Source organism: Theropithecus gelada, chromosome 3, assembly GCF_003255815.1.
Source record: "Theropithecus gelada isolate Dixy chromosome 3, Tgel_1.0, whole genome shotgun sequence".
Classification (NCBI taxonomy): domain Eukaryota; kingdom Metazoa; phylum Chordata; class Mammalia; order Primates; family Cercopithecidae; genus Theropithecus; species Theropithecus gelada.
Window position 1 is genome coordinate 176,170,150 of NC_037670.1, and position 17,465 is coordinate 176,187,614.

Below are 17,465 nucleotides of genomic sequence, written 5' to 3' on the forward strand. Positions count from 1 at the left end.
CTTTTAGAAGAAGATGTAGGAGAATATCTTCATGACTTTAGGGTAGGCAAAGATTCCTTAAGCACTCGTTAAAGAGCCAGCCATTGGCCAGGCATGGTGGCTCATGCCTGCAATCCCAACACGTTTGGGAGGCCAAGGCAGGAGAATCGCTTGAAGCCAGAAGTTTCCAGACCAGCCTGGTCAACATAGTGAGAACCTGTCTATTTGAAAAAGAAAAAGGCCAGGCACAGGTGGTTCATGCCGGTAATCCCAACGCTTTGGGAGGCCAGTTTGGGAGGATTGCTTGAGCTCGAGTTAAGAGACCAGCCTGGGCAACATATTAATAAAAAACTTTTTTTTAAAAAAGCCATAAAATATTAACAAATTGAACTTCAGAATTAAGCTTCTGCTTATCAAGACACCACTGAGAAAATGAAAAAAGCCACAGAACTATATTCAAGGGTTTGTGCTTAAAATTCAATACTAAAAAGACAACCCAATTTTCAAAATGGACAAAATATTTGGATACTTCACCAAAGAAGTATAAATAGCTCAGTGTGTGAAAAGGTGTTCAATATCATGGTCACCAAAGAACTGCAAATTAAAATGACATTCGGATGGCACTTCACATCCATTAAAATGGCTGAAATAAAACAGACCGACATGGGGGCTTCTCAGGAAATTGCAGAAAAGGTGGCAGCACAGCTTTCAAATTTTGCCCAGTCAACATCCACATAAAATTAGAGCAACTAGACAGACAAACCCCAAACCCATGGATGGTATCTTCAAAGTAGGTAGGTGCAAGGTAGCTGCGAATTCTCTGAAGTGGGTAGGAGGAGCTGGACGCCCGAGACCTGTGTGCCCGAGACCAGGCAAACTGCAGGCAGATGGTGTGTTGAGGAGTGGAGATAGGAAAAGGCAACGGTGGCCGCAGGAAACTGGGGAGTCAGAGCAGCCAACACCGTGGGGTCGTCTGCCTCTCCAGCAGTGGGTAGCAGCAGGCGTCCCTGGGGGAGGGAGGGCTTAGGAGATGAAGGCTTCTAGTTCCTTTGAACTCTTGAAACTGCCAGGGCATGGAGTCGAAATTGAGCAAGATAGGGATAATAGAGAAACAGTAGTAAGTGAATAATAGTAAAGAAAAAGGAAAGACACAGCTTGGAGAAGTAGAGGGAAGTGAAGCCAGCCGTTGGCAGGAGTGACCGTAGCTTTAGCAGTGCAGGAAAAACAGAAGAGGGAGCTTTGCAAGGCTGGGAAGGCTGTCTGAGCCGTGCTGCCCCACGTGGGAAGGCTGTCTGAGCCACGCTCCCCCACGTGGGAAGGCTGTCTGAGCCACGCTCCCCCACGTGGGAAGGCTGTCTGAGCCACGCTCCCCCACGTGGGAAGGCTGTCTGAGCCACGCTCCTCCATGTTCANTCTGAGCCACGCTCCCCCACGTGGGAAGGCTGTCTGAGCCACGCTCCTCCATGTTCAGAAACTCGGTTGCCACCAGATGAGCAACAGAAGAGGATCAAGGCCAAGTCCCATACAAAGTATAAGAAGAAGAAGAGCTAAATGACATTTGTATAATGAAAGCACTCCAGACGGATGTGCTCACAGAACCGACCCAAACTGTAACATACTGATTCAAAAATGAGTTTAAGGCATGAGGAGAGTGACATGAGAGGACTAAATAGAGCAAATCTGAAAACCCAGAATGTGGTGACAGAACTCAAGAAGTGTGAGAAATTAAGAATAGATAAGGAGGAACATGGGGGCCAAGAAATAATAAGGCCTTTAAAGAGGTAGAATTTGACAAGAAGGAAACATTTTAAACAAAAGACACAAGTTCTGCTCCTGGCCAAGAAGGAGTAATGGGATCTGGGCTTGTCTTCCTGGAGTAAAAAACTAGAGACTTAGAAAAACATGCAGCACCTCTTCAGCCAGTGGTTCCCAGGGAGGCTAAGGTGGCTGGAATTTTGCATTGGAGGATGAAGGAGAGGAAGGAGCTAAACAGAGAGAGGGCCCAGAACCTGCACAGGGGTCCCTGGAGTCTGGCTATGTTTCAGTCTGTCTGCGGAAACTTACGAGGCTGGGAGACTATAAACTAAACAGCTCCCAAAGATCAGGTGGGGATGGAAATCATTGAGGCTGCCACCAGCCAAGTAACAGGCCCCACTGAGTATTCAGGGTGCCCAGGGTATTCCCTGAAGGGCCATGCCTTAGGAGTGGGGCTGGACTTGGCCAAGGGTAAAGGCGCTGTCAGACTCATTGGAAAAGTGCTTCAAGAACAAGCTTCAAAAGGAAGAAACCAGTTGGGCGCAGTGGCTCACGCCTGGAATCCCAGCACTTTGGGAGGCCAAGGCAGGCGGATCACCTTGAGAGCAGCCTGGCCAACATGGTGAAACCCCATCTCTACTAAAAATAAAATGAGCTGGGCATGGTGGCGCATGCCTGGAATCCCAGCTACTCGGGAGGCTGAGGTGGGAGAATCGCTTGAACCCAGGAGGCGGAGGTTGCAGTGAGCCGAGATCACGCCACTGCACTTCAGCCTGGGCAACAGAGTGAGACTCCAAAAAAAAAAAAAAAAGAAAAAAAAAAAGGAATATAACCGTCACCAGGAGAAAAAGGTGATTTAAACAGGCCTAGAGAGTTCGATTGGGAGCGGGGAGCGGATCCCAGAGAGCCCTGGGCAGCCCCACCGCCGCCATGGCCTAGTTGCCATCACACCCTGGGAGGAGCCCAGGCACCGTCACCCCCGCTGGAGGGGACAAGAAGGTTGTCACAGCAAAGGTTTTGGGAACAAACGGTTCAGGGTAAGGAACAGATACGGTTTCACACCAAGGAAGATGTTTCTTCACCAGACTGCCGTGAAGGAGGAGGACCCTGGCAGTGCAAGAGCTGGGAAGGCCGCAGAGTCTGACGTTGAAGGAGAAAAGGGTGAGGAGGCAGCAAATGTTACAAGGCCTGGTGCGACCCAGGTCAAGGCAGTAAACCTGCAGCCACCGTAACCACTACAGACGTGGGTCCTCCCCGCAATCACCAGAATCCTCACTGGGGAACAGAAGGAGGGATCAGACAGCACTGCCACAGGCCAGGCCCCACCACGCCAGCCCCACCGCAGAGTCCCACTTTTCCTCCATGGGGGCTGCAGTTCTCCAGCCTCCGGGCGGCCGGGAGCAGCGATGCAGGGGTGACAGATGCAGGGGTGACAGCCAGGGAGCAGGGAGACCAGCGAGGCAGCGAGTGTACCGGGGACACAGACCACGATTCTGCAGGGCCCTCCTCACCCAAGACAGCCCGGAGAGGACAGCGAGGAAGAGGATAAAGACAATCCAGGAGATGAGACCCAAGGTCACCAGCCACCTCAGCACCGGGGCCGCCACGATTTCAATTACTGACGCAGTCGCCCAGAAAACCCTAAACCACAAGATGGCAAAGACACAAGCAGCTGATCCACCAGCTGAGAATTCCTGACTCCAGGCTGAGCAGGGTGGGCCGAGCAAATGCCGGCTGCTATCTCTACCATCACCCGGTTTAGTCATCAAACAAGAACTAGGAAATTCCAGCAAGAAGAAATGAATGAAAGATTGGAGCTGAAGACCTTAAGTGCCTGCTTTTTGTCTGTTGACCAGATAACTAGAGCTATCTGCGTTATCTGTGGGGCATGGGGTTTTAATTATTTTTACCTAAAGACGTCTCTTTTTGGTAATAAAGTGTTTTTTTAAAAAGCCTGGTTTTTCTCAATACGCCTTTAAAGGTTTTTAAATTGTTTCATATCTGCTCAAGTTGAGATTTTTTAAGAACTTCATTTTTAATTTGTCGTAAAAGTTTACAAGTTGATTTTTTCAAAAAAGTAACAAACTGAAAACTACCTGTTAATAAAAGTCTTAAATAAAACCAAACAGGCCTAGCAATGAAAGGATGGAATTAGCACACACTGATGTTGAAAACAGCTTTGACAAATATACTAAATTATAGGAAGACTTGAAGATAATGAGGATTGAAACTGTCAAATCAGAATTGGTCAAGGTCACGAAAAGTAAGGCAAATCTGAGAAACTATCAGATTACCAGTGTCCAGAAGAGGCTAAGAGGATGTGATGACTAAACGCCGCGTGGTGCCTGGACCGCATCCTGGAATAGAAAAAGGACATTATTGGAAAACCCGGTGAAACCTAAGTAGCCTGCAGGTTAGTTAACGGCAATGGACCAATGTTCATTTCTTAGTTTTGACAAATGCGTCACAGGTAACATCCGGGGAACGGGAGGAGGAGTGTATGGGAACTCTATTACTTCTGCCACTTTCCTAAAAGTAATCCCAAAGTGCTCCCAAATACTGTATTATTATGAATATAAAGTAATTCACATTAGAGATATGAAAATGTTTTCCATAAAATTGACAAGAAAAAAGTGTAAACTCCCTAAACATCTTTCAGTTTCCTTTTTGTCCTCCTTCCCCATTTTTTCTTTATAAATACGGATTTTTAATAAAAAAACATTATTTTTTACACATTATATTAACTTACGCTGTCAAGAGTATGTGTTTCCAAAAATCCTTCCTTCCTGTCTGAGTCAGGGTCCCGCTGGGAAATGAGAAGGCGCACATCTCTGCATCTTGAAGAGCTGTGAGGGAAGGGCCTGTGACAGTGTTAGCAGCCTCGGGGCACTGCCACCTCTGAGCCTGAGGGGTGAGCAGCAGCGTCCGGAGCCGTGGGCCTAGACACAGGCAGCTCCACCACCAGACAGCGGGAGCAGAAACGCCCAGGGCCCCTTGTCCTGCCTCCCGGCCTCCCCCAACAGCGCCCACCGGCTGAACTGAAGCAGCAGCCAGGAGACCAGAAGGGTCAGCCCTCCGGACCCGGCAGAGCAGGGGAGATTGCGGGGAGGGAGTTGACCACCTGGCACTCAGCATTCTGCCCTCCCGCCCGCCCTCTCTATTGTGCTGGAGAACTAGTTGCAAGCTAAAATTGCCACCTTCAGGTGAAAGGAAAGCTTAGAAATCAAAGTGAGAAATGCTCTGATAGACTCATGCACCAAGAAAGCACAGAACGGGGCTGCACAATCCCACAGCGGGTGAGAGGGGAGGACTTCCTGGAGCAGGCCGGGCGGCCTTGGGATGGACAAGGTCCCGGCAGAAAGCACAGCAGTGAGGAAGCATCGAGGCATGCGCATGCATTCCAGGATCAGGGAATAGCAGGTCATTCTGTTCTGAAAGTGAAGGGTCTTCCTGGCTGGGGCTGCTGGGATGAAGCCCTGAGCCAGGCGGGCTGCAGAGCATGAGGATGGCCTGGGGCTCTGGTGTGGGTGCCTGGGAGCGGGTAGCTGCCATTCCGAGTGAGGAAGGATTGGTGGAATCGTTCTTGGGAAGAGCAAAAGCATGAAGTCTCTGCAGTGGTGCTTTTGCAGGCTCCGTGAGCAGGCTGCAGGCTCATGCCAGGGTCCAGAGCTCAGAAGGGAGGCATTTGGAACTCTTTTCCCACCATGTTGGGTGAAGTTGTAGGTTTGGATGAGGTCAGTGTGGCGAGAGCAGAGGATGACAAGAGTTGAGGAAAGTGTGTTGGCGGGGGGGTGCTGGTATTTAAAAGGTACACAAAAAGTTGAGGCTGTGGAGTTGGCAGCAGTGGGAATAGTAGGGCTGGGGTGAGGGAAAGGGGGTGGAAGGAAGAGGGGTCACCTATGAGTGGGGCCTCCCCCGAGAGGAGGTCATACACCCCGTGTGGTCCGCCTGCATCAACTTGTTCTTCAGGAAGCAAAGTTTCGTCAGGTTGCCATCGAGGAGGAAGGAATACTTTTTTAACATTTCTGTGGTTAGGATAAAAACTAGGTTAAAAGAATTTCTGGGACCCAGGAGCAGTGTCTTCAAAAACTAGAACCCTTGCAGGAACAGAGCATCAGGAACTCATAGGGAGTGGCGAGCAGGCCTGCCCTAGGCAACGAGGGTGCTGGACCTGGGACGGATGCGGGAGCATCCTCAGGACAGACAAAGTGGACGGAGAGTCTGTAGTACCAGCTGGGACATGCTACAGGCAAAACCCTGGCACCAGAGACAGGGTCCCAGTGATCTCTTGGCCCCTGAAGGGCTCGATGGACCCACCATGGGGTCTGAGGGCGCAGGAGCAAGCAGGGCTGGGGTGCAAGATTCCCAGAGACCTGGAGTAAAGCTGTGGCTGACCAGGGATGAGGAGACAGCTGACCCTCCTAGCAAGTAGAACGTGGCTTCCATTCTAGAAGATCCTGAACCTCCAGGAACTACACATAAATCGGTGCTGTCAATGGCATGGCAGGAAGAAAATGAAACTTCAGAGTGGCGCTGGGCACTTCGCTAGAGCACGGAGCACATTGTGCAAACAGGCACCGTGGGTCTACTCACCTCCGCACGAGAAGAACCTTGCTTTGCTGACATTTACCCAATTCCTTTAGATATTTGGGAAAGGATTTTTCAACTCTGCCAGACGGTGATGGGAGCGGCATCCTCCCAGGCAATAGCTGGAAAGCTGGATGAAGTGCTGAGGCCACCTTGTCTAGGAACACAGTTAAGTCTACTGAACACAGTTAAAGACATCATGATTCTGCCTCTGGTAACCGTAAGTCTCTCTCGTTACATAGTTGTAACTGAAATACTCAAATTTTTAATGTTTTAAATGTAGCACTTCTCATTTCAAATCAAAGCTGCTCCCAGCGTATGTGACAATGGGCCCCAGGGAACAGGCCACCGCGGGCTTTACTGCATTGCTGTGAAGCTGAGGGAGTGCTGCTGAGTCTGCTGTTGAGACTGTCCTTTCCTATTACAATAGGGTAGGATGGCCCTAGGCTCAGGGCCAAAGGATAAAGTCAGACTCTTGTGCCTTTTTTCTTTCCATGGTGTTCAGAGTAAATAGCCCATTCTTTGGAATTTGTCTGTATTGTTCCTGGGCATTTGAAGTGGGACCGTTTTAGTGTTTGTGTCTGAGCCTAATAAAAAATGCACCAGTATCACTGTAGCCATGACTGACTGCATAGCTGTGGTTTCCTAAGAGTTGGCTTCAGTTATTTTTTAATTGAGACAAGGACTTGCTCTGTCACCCAGGCTGGAGTGCAGTGGTACAATCCCAGCTCATTGCAGCCTTGACTTTCCAGGCTCAAGTGACCCTCCTGCCTCAGCCTCCCAAGTAGCTGGGATTACAGGTGCACACAACCTCACCTGGCTAATGTTTTGATTTTTTATAGAGAACGGGTCTCACTATGTTGCCCAGGCTGGTCTTGAACTCCTGGCCTCAGTGATGCTCCCACCTTGGCCTCTCGAAGGCTGTTTTTCAGATTACTATTAAATACATGCCTTTATGATGAAAAAAGAATGGGGTAGAGGGAAAAGATTAAAGCAGCAATGTGGGAAGAAAGCCAAGAAAGGGTGCTGCTCCACCAGCAGGGGCTGGAGGGAATTTCAGAGACAGTGGCCGCCACTGCCACCAGGGACAGGAAACCCTAATGGCCAGATGATCATCTGCTGCACTGGACACCACATCAGACTAAGTGTGTTTCTGCTTGGTGACTAGGACAGAGGGCAGTGCAGCCTCCAATGACATGGGGCCCAAAGGAGGAGGATAGGAGGAGCTGAGGAGAGACGGAGACAAGGCGGTTTTGAAATGGAAAATTGTTGAGCAATCTACATGCAAAACGCCTCAACTGCTGCCTGTCGTGACCATCGCCCAGCCCAGGGCACCCCTCGCTGCTCCTGGGACTCGTGCGGAGCCCACTCAGCCTCTGTACACATGCTGGTGCCCACAGGCAGGCTGCCTCTTCTGGGCAGCACGTCGCCTCTGTGAAGTGGGAACTCAGCACCGTCCGGCAGTGGCTTCCTGCTGACCCAGGCGAGCTGAACCTGAGCCACTCACCCTTGCTTTTCTCTCATCTCACGTCTTGCCACTCTGTCCCAGCCATACCTGCCTTTCAGTTACTGGTGGCATCAGCCTCTTTCAGATCTCAAGGCTCCGGCATGAGTTGTCCCCTCTGCCAGGCAAGCCTCTGCCACGCTCCTGAGGCCAGCTCCTCTTCATCCTTCAGGTCTTGCTTAAATGTCACCTCCTTAGGAATGCCCCCATGGGACTCCCAGCCCACCTCCCATCTAAAACAGTCACCTGTTTTTGTCCATTCCCCTTACTAGAAGGCAAGCTCCATGGTGGACTAAGAATGCTTGCTATTTTAGTGTTTGTCAAGTCCAAGTTAAAAATCTGTCCTAGAAACTAAAGGGGATTCTGAGCAGTTTTTTTTTTAACCCCTTTACATTTAATATGTCAAATAATTCAATATGATAGAAAGTCTACCACATAGAATAAGTCTGACAAGCTGCCTCAAAAAAAAAAAAAAAAGAAAAAAAAAAAGAAAGAAAGAAAGAAAGAAAAACCCACAATATAACCAAGACTAAACTTACCAATTAAACAAAAATAGGCTTTGAACAAGGCACCAAGGATATTCTGAATTTGGTAAACACCCTAGAAAGATACAGCAGTTCCCTTCTTTATTCAGTTGAAGGGAAGAAAAAGTGTCATAATTAGATTGAATAACGAATTTACATCTAAACTTTTGAAAATCTAAGAGAACCAAGTTGATTACCTCAACACTCTCATTGTGAAAGATATATCAGATGGTCAGTGAACTTCAATCATCAATTTAAGAGCTCAAATCTGAACATGAGGAGTTAACACAGAAGCTCTAGGCAGCTCTTATAGATGTAAAATATTTTATTTGTAAATGGTGATCTTCTAAATCTGTGTCCACAAATTCCAAAACCCATAACACTCTGTATACTTCAAAAAATTCAATTTTTGCCAACATTAGATACTATTATACAGAACAGAAAACAACAAAAACCCGGTAGGACAAATACTGGTAGGATGTCAGGATATTGTACAAGAGAAGAAAAATATTCAGGAAACAAATTTCATACAGCTATTTATCAAGAGAAAAATATATACAATTGATTTATTCTGTAAGATAAAAATACATCATGCCATATACAAGTTCAGAACTGCATCACTGAATATACCAACAGTTTACAGTCCACTTGAATTGTGCACACAAAACTTCATTTTATACTTAGCCTGTGAAGTGTCAGTACCAGAATTTTAAGTACAAAATAAAAAGCTAACCTGGTTCAAAATGCTGATTAAGTTTCTACAAGCAAACACAAAACAGTGTTTTTTTTTATTAAAGAAATGTAAACAAACAGTTCATACAAACACATTTTAAAATTACATCTTCCAAAAACCCTATTGCCAGAGTCCTGCAGCTGTAAGCATAGTCACATCTCCTCTTTTTTTTTTTTTTTTACTTTTTCAAATTTTTGTGTTAAATAGAAGGCTAGAGGGTTAGATTTAAGTTTCTGCTACATGATCCTATTATGTTTACATGATTCTCTATGGCCTGAAACAAAGTTCTAATCAAAACTACTTTTGCTGAAGAAAAAATTCAGCCTCCATTTGGGTGTATTTTTAAGCAGTTATTCACAGTTATCACAAATTGTAAGCACAAAAAAACCTGACTGAAGAAGTAGGGATGCAACAATATAATATGAAAAAATTAGTTTAAATTACCAAAACAGCTATAAAAGTTGTAGCATACGCCCTGCTCTGTCAGAAGGAAGGTGTATAAAACCATTAAGTACTAATAGACTGCAGTTTCCAAAAAACCCCAAACACTCTAGGTTGAAATTTTGGTTATTACATAATTATAATGGCATATTTTATAACACAAAATTATATTGTAACATCCCTATGAACATTTTATAAGCACCCGAGCCGCTGCAGAGCCTGGTAGCATTTGGTCAATAACTATGTTTATACTGTATTTTTTCTCAAAATATTTACATATCTGTACAAAGTAACAGGTTTGTTAGTTCTGCAGGGAACAGCAGCAGCTTGGCTTTCTTCTAACTTTATTTAAAAATAGCTTCATTCACTTATTCAATAATAAATACAAAAGTTTCTCTTATTTTACAGAAATCAAAAACTACAATAAACTGACTCATGGAATCAAGTATTTAAATGTATTTAGTGCAAGTTATTATCCCTTAGCTCTATCCCTAAGGAAGTCATTTCAGTACATTCCTTGTTCAGTGGTGTCTACTTTATTTAAAAACATTTTGAAGTTAGAGGGCCTGCCCCTTTTTAATAAGGCCGTGGCCAGCACTCTCTGTCCCCTTCGCTGGTGATTTCAGTCTTACATTCATAGGAAGGCCCCCGCCCGGGGCAGGGCAGCCATCGGCTCTTTGCCCCAGTAAAAGTTTCTCCTTAGTGAGACTAAAAAACCAAAACTACGAAACCCACCCACAAGGGGAAAAAAAACAAACAAAAAAAGAAAGAAAAGGAAAAGAAAAGAAAGCAAAGTGCTGGACTGTTCTGTAATTCTGTTTCACCTCGGCCACTTCAGGAGCGCTGCCTCCGTCAGCTTCCTCCTGGCGCTGCTCTAACCTAAAGGACTGAGGAAATCAGAACTCCCAGAAGCTTTTTCAAAAAGTCATAAAACAGAAAACAAAAATATCTTTCTGTCTGCAAAATTCCAATGGTGTGTTGAATCGCCTCTTCCTAGGGACAAGCCGCCCGCTGAGATAGCAAGGAATGCATTTCAGTTCATCCACTTCCGGCAGTTAACAGCTCCACAGTGACACGGAATCTTGTGCTGGTCATCTTCAAAGTCAAACTTATAGTCATAGCAGAGCTGCCCACGGCAAAGACACAGGGTAAGAAAGGACAGCAAGGAAGGAAATGGCGTTTCTGCCTCCTCCATCTCTCTTGCATTTTAAAACCAGCAAACAAAACAGATGTAAATTAAGGAAGACCTGATTTGTTGAGGTTCCATGGGACCCTGGGGGAACCCTGAAAAGAGACCCTGCGCGTGCACAGAGGACATGAGGGAGGCAGTATTTTCAAACAGCCAGATCTGAGAAAGGGGAGCCTAACCGGAGAAAGCGGTATTTCTGTGACTTCTCATAATGCTGTCCCTGCAGGTGGATGGAGGGGACGGGAAGGGCAGCTGCTTTCCTGCCCCTCTCCCTAAACCCAGGAGGCTTTCACCTCCCCTCATTTGCTGAATGGGGCATGCAAGTCTGGGTGAGAGGAACTGCCTTTGCCAGCTAACACTGTTTTTCCTCTTTCATTTTTCCACACTCAAGACTAAAAGGATGTCTTTCTATTTAGAGGTCACCAAATGAACATCTCAGACCAACCAAGGTAGGTGAGAGTGTGCATGAGTCCCACGGTACAAGCCTCACTGCGTGGCCCCTGCAACCCCCACCACCCCAGAGAGACCCGGCGCTGCGAAATGAAGGGGAGGACCAATAATTTCTAGGTCTCTTCTGATTGAAATTATTCTAGAACACTTGCTGGAAAGACCTTCTACACAGAAAGGAAAGAAACCATGTTTATTGAGTAGCTGTTCTTGGCAATGATTCCACTGCTTTCTTTCAGGTATCTGCTGAGTCCTTGTCCTTACAGGAAACTGGTAAGGACATCATCTTCTCCGTCTTGCAGAAGATAAAATAGGGGCTCAGATTAAACTATTGACTCAAGAATATTCAAGTAGGAAGGGGGCAGGCGGCCCTGGGCTCAGCTGAGTCTCTTCTGACCACCATAGTAGCCATCGGTTACTGGCACCATGCCAGGGCTCCCACACCCGGTCTCATTTACACGTTACTTTGAGATGTATAATGGGCCTTGGGTCTAGTCAGATCCTTATTCTTAAGAAAGGAGATTCCACAAAGACCCAAAATACAGATAGAATCCCATGAAGGGATAGGAGCACCAACAAAGTCAAGTCACTCAGGTGCGTCACTCCCCAAATGCGGGACGTTCCCTACAGAAGCCAAGCCTGCTGCTCAGTAGGCAATTCCAGAACCAAGGTACCTGAATCATGATGGGAAAGACCAAGTTGGGAAACAAATGCAGCAATTAAGGCCAATGATAATCCCAACGGGTGAGATGCTGGACCAGAGTCTCCTCTGAGAGCACAGAGACAAATGGCAAGCGTGGCACTCGGCATTTTGAAGACAACACACACCTGGACTGCTGGAGAATGTGTGGTTGTGAGCACTTGGTTAAGCATGCACTGATCGCCAGCGTGAGCACACAATTCTCAGCAGCACAGCTGCCCAGATTTGCCACCCATAGCCCAACAGCGCCATCCGCCCATAGCCCAACAGCGCCATCCCAGGAGCCACGGCCCTCGTGGAGATGGACGGGGATGCTCTTTAGAGAGGGGACGCTGCCAAACTGTCCAGGTTAAGGGGATAAAGAAGGATCCTATGGCACACAGAAATGGTACCACCTGGGTGCCACGCGGATGCTGAACCCATGGCACAGAAAGGAAGGGGGAGGTGACAGCAAATGCTTACAGAGCTGCCATGTGGAAGAAGGTGGAACTGGAATGCCTGAAGGGTGAAATACTACAGGGTGGGAACATCTGGCCTACTATAGAGACAGTTTTTATCACAACAAAGAATTGGGAAACAAGTGAGCAAGTTACCTGTGTCAGGAGGAAACTATTCACCCAGGATCTAAACGACATGGCAGACACAATCTCTCAGATCTTACCTCTTCTCCTTTCTGGATTCTCCGATTGGAGCTGATGATAATTTTGTGTCCTCTCTCAAAAGTCACCACTTCAGCCACACAATTAGGTGCACATGAATGGTTGATATACCTGCAAGCCACCATGTCAGAAAACTACATTGTAGAACAGCTAGAAGCAGGTTTTAAAACTTTCCATTTATTGAGAAAACAGTTTTTGCTAATTAAATTTCTATTTGCCCATTAGAGGAAGTACAAATACAAAATTTAACTAAAACTGCTCAAAACTCATTTGCTCTGAATTTTTAATCGCTGCCAGCCTGTAGTGACAGCCTTTCTCCTGGCTTCAGCGTTCACTGCCCCCAGCACTGGCCCCCTGAGCAAAAGCACTCCCCATCAGGTCCCTTGCTGCCTCACCTTGCAGGCCCTCCTGTGAGTGTCGCGTCAATCACGTGGTCGTTATCCATGCGGAACATGTACACACCACGGTTCTGAGGGAAAAGTCAGGCAGTCATCAATGTCGATCTGAAACTCCCCTCTGTGTTCCTATCCACACCAGGAGGACTCAGTCGAAACTGAACGGAACGGCACCCTGATCACCCTTACTGTGGATATTCTATTAGGCACAGATAACATTTACATGGCACAAATGGAAAGCATGAAATCAGCAGGTTGTGTGTGAAGCCAGGATCATTAATTTATAGTTATCTATCAGAGTAAACCATAACACCACTTGAAAGAGAGAAAACTGATAAAAATACAATAATATACAGATATTGCTTTTGTTTGAAGCTGGATGCAGCATGACAGGCTTCATTCTGCCTTTCAGGGTGTTTGGTTGGCATGGAGAAAGGGAGAGGGCGATGGTGCTGTTTATACAATCGCAGGGTCCAGACACCTACCTGAGACTCATAAAGTTTCTCTTTTCTGTTTGCTACTTCATTTCGAATGATAGTCCCGATATACTCAATGACCATGGTGTGCTTCTCAATGTCTCTAGCAGCATACAGGCCCAGCCCCTTAAAAAAAAAAAAAAAAGTGTTTATATACTTCCAATTTATTTGACAACAAATCTATTTTCTCTTTCTCATACAAAGGTTTTACCCTTGGGTCTTATTAGAAGCCATACTGAAGTTTCACTTGAACTCAAATCATTTTTGAATATGCTATTTTCTGAAATTTAAAAAATTGGACATTTTTACTACTTAAAACTAGGCCATCACTAGCTTCTTCCTATGTCTTTTTTAGCACTAAATTCTTAGGGTTTATGTACAAATACTGTGGCTTAGCTGTCTTACGTATTAGACTATCTAATCTTCCAGATTAGACAGCTGAGTTCCCACCAACTAAATAAGCTTATTGACTTGTGGTGTTTATTTTACCCCAATACTATTTCAAAAAAGACATAATAAATTTAATAACACAGAAATCGGGCTAACTATAACCAATCACTGATACTGTAAATAGTATCTGAGTTTCCCAGGAGCCAGGGCAAAGAGCAGACACAGGAAACGTCACTCTGCTGTAAATACCAGGAACGTTGGAAACAAATGAAGCTCTTGGCGAAGGCAGATTTTTCACTAATACAAAATTCTGAGCCTGGGAAAGAAGTCTGAAATGGCTGAAATGGAAGCAGCTCTCACTGCGCAGCTTGTACTCCCGTGCTGGTGGCCTGCTAGGTGCACTATTTTAGGTTGGTAGCACTGCTTGTAGAGAAACATACTAAAAAACTGTGGGTCTTTCCCACACAGTTGTATTTTCTTGTCCCAATTTTGGGTTTTTGCTCTTAATTCCGACTAGAAGGCAACTGAATGCAAAAGTACTAGACTAGATGTACTAGACTAGATGCAACTGAATCAGAAGTACTAGACTGGAATGCAATTCTAGAACTGAACTGAATTCTAGAATGTAGCAATCAACTGCATTCTAGTCGGAATTCCTAGGACCATGTGCTGCCCCAGCTGCGTCCTCATGAAGCACATCCGGGAGCACACGGTGGGAAGAGCCATGTGACTGACTTACCCTCTGAACAGTCATCTTTGGTTATCTGTTCTACTCCAGATACAACTCACAAGTGAATGAACCCGGTAACACACTTAGTGTGTATGGAGATCAATATAGTGTGGTTTCAGAACAAACAAGATCAGTGGAAATGAAGAGATTCCAAATAGGCCAGGCGCAGTGGCTCACACCTATGATCCCAGCACTTTGGGAAGCCAAGGCAGGTGGATCCCTTGAGGTCAGGGGTTCAAGACCAGCCTGGCCAACACGATGCAACCCCGTCTCTACTAAAAATACAAAAATTACTTGGGCATGGTGGTGCGTGCCTGTAATCCTAGCTACCAGGGAGGCTGAGGCAAGAGAATTGCTTGAGTCCTAGAGGCAGAGGTTGCAGTGAGCTGAGATCATGCCACTGCACTCCAGCCTGGGCGACAGAGCGAGGCTCCAGAAGCTGAGGCATGATAATTGCTTTAATCTGGGAGGCGGAGGCTGCAGTGAGCTGAGATGGCACCACTGCACTCCAGCCTGGGTGACAGAGTAAGACTCTATCTCAGAAAAGAGAAATAGATCCCTGCATATATGAAAATTTAACATATAGTAGTAACTGGTATTAACATTCAGTTTATAGTCTAGATTTTGTGGGGTTAAAAGAAGAAGAAAAAGGCTGGGCGCGGTGGCTCACACCGGTAATACCAGCACTGTGGGAGGCCAGGTGGGTGGGTCACAAGGTCAGGAGTTTGAGGACCAGCCTGGCCAATATGGTGAAACCCTGTCTCTATTTTAAAAGAAAAAAAAAAAAAAAAAAAAATTAGCCGGGCATGGTAGTGCACACCTGTGGTCCCAGCTACTTGGGAGGCTGAGGCAGAAGAATCGCTTGAACCTGGGAGGCAGAGGTTGCAGTGAGCCGAGATCATGCCACTGCACTTCAGCCTGGGTGACAGAGCAAGACTCAGACTCAAAAAAAAAAAAAATTCGGCCAGCCATGGGAGCTCATGCCTGTAATCCCAGCCCTTTGGGAGGCCAAGGCAGGTGAATTGCTTGAGTTCAGGAGTTCAAGACCAGCCTGGACAACACAGCAAAACCCCATCTCTAAAAAAATATTTTTAAAAAATTAGCCAAGTATCGTGGTGTGAGCCTGTAGCCCTAGGTTCTCAGGAGGCTGAGGTAAGAGGATTGCTTGAGCCCGCGAGATCAAAGCTGCAGGGAGCTGAGATTGCACCACTGCACTCCAGCCTGGGTGACAGACTGAGACCCTGTCTCAAAAAAGAAGAAAATAAATCGGTTAAATATGAGTGGGTTACTTCTAAATGGCCCTTCAACAATTGGTTATCCAATGGAAGAAAATGAAATTATATTTTAAAAATTTTATGCAAGAAAAACTCTACAATACATATACGATCTCGGGTCTTGACCAAGACTAGATGCAATAGAAAATTATGTATGTCTGTCTATATAAACATTAACTTTTACAAGAAAAAAGATGTCACACTTGCTGGTAGGCAAAGGGTATTTTGCAGGGGAAAATTCTGAACAGTGTAAACTGCTACAAATTGAAAAATGGACAAAGGATATGAATATGCAATTCCTAGGAAAGCAAATCCAAATGGCCGACATGAAGAGCTGCCTATTCAATTAAGGTAACAACATCAATCTATATTTATCAGGCCAACTGAACAAAAAAATAGTAACACCAACCACAAATGGGAAACGAGAAAACAGCCTCACATGCTGCAGAAGAGGTGTGCAACGAGGGCCTTGTTAGAAAAGCGGCAATATCTATTGAAATGAAAAGTTCACACACTTTTACACAGAAACCTTACTTTTGGGAATATAGCCCATAGGAGTGAACTATTAATTCATTTTGATATTTGTACAAGATATAGCAACAGTTTGTTATGAGAAAAATTATAAACACCATAGTAGTGCAATGGTTTAACTGCAGTTCATCAACACTATGGAACATCACCATTCAAGAGAATGACATGAAGCTACCTCAGTTGATGCAGAGGGACCTCTGAGTATTACGGAGAAAAGGAAGATGGAGAAAAAGAAATATAACATGATTCCATTTTTATATATGTACATAAAAGTGTATATATTTCTAAGATATTAGCACAGAAAAACAGGATATGTATTAGATCATCCACGGGATCCCCAGGGAGGTGGGCAGATGGGAGGCTGGCAGGATGAAATGAGTGAACAGACAGAAACCAGAGCTCTCAAAAATGCTTCAGGTTCAAGATGACAGGTTGAACACAGTTAAGATATCCACTAAAATCACAGTAAAAGCACATTCCTCAAGAACACGAATGGGTGTAAGAGTGAATGGACTATTTAAAATGAAAAGTAATTGACTTAGCAGGAGAAAGCTACAACTGGAAGGAGGAGAGGCAAAGCACTAATTCACCTACAGAATCCGAGAAAGGCTCAACAGAAAGGGGCAACAGCAGAGAAAAAACAAAGATACTCCACTCATCACGTACAAACAGAATGCCAAACATCAAGATCAAGAGCAGAAAGGGCTCGTAGCTCATCTTTAAAAATGGACAAGAAAGATTAGCAGATAAAGTAGAGGAAGTCTCAGAAAGAACAGAGAGACGAGGAAACCAAAAACAGAAGGGGAGAAAGGATATAAGACACATTATTCTCTGGCATCCAGGGGGCCCCACCTCCAGAGCTGGATTCAGTAAGGCTGGGCTGGGCCCCAAACCTGTACGTCCTAACAAGCTCCCTGGGTGATGCTGCTGCTTCTAGTCTCAGGTCCACACTTCAAGATCCTGAATCTCAGGGGTCTTCGTGCAAACACAGAGGGAACAGAGGGGCAGAACTTGCAAAAGAATGAACACAAAACACATTTCTCAGACAGAAGGTCACGATGCTCCAGGTTGAAAGGGCTCATCAAGGGAGGAAAGCAATCAATAAAAAGACCTTCACTGAGGCATAGTTCCGTGAAATGTCCAAATATCAA

The 17,465-nt window shown here is 45.7% G+C and overlaps 1 protein-coding gene across 1 annotated transcript in view; it reads right to left on the reverse strand.

The window, feature by feature from the left end:
- Positions 1 to 8,659: 8,659 nt before the first annotated feature.
- KMT2C (lysine methyltransferase 2C) overlaps positions 8,660 to 17,465 on the reverse strand; it is a 199,030-nt gene continuing 190,224 nt past the window's right edge. The window contains exons 55-58 of the mRNA XM_025378764.1: positions 13,399 to 13,515; positions 12,914 to 12,987; positions 12,521 to 12,629; positions 8,660 to 10,649 (exon numbers count right to left, since the gene is read on the reverse strand). Coding sequence (XP_025234549.1) covers positions 10,557 to 10,649; positions 12,521 to 12,629; positions 12,914 to 12,987; positions 13,399 to 13,515 — 393 coding nt within the window. The 3' untranslated portion in view covers positions 8,660 to 10,556. The remainder of the gene's footprint in view (positions 10,650 to 12,520; positions 12,630 to 12,913; positions 12,988 to 13,398; positions 13,516 to 17,465) is intronic.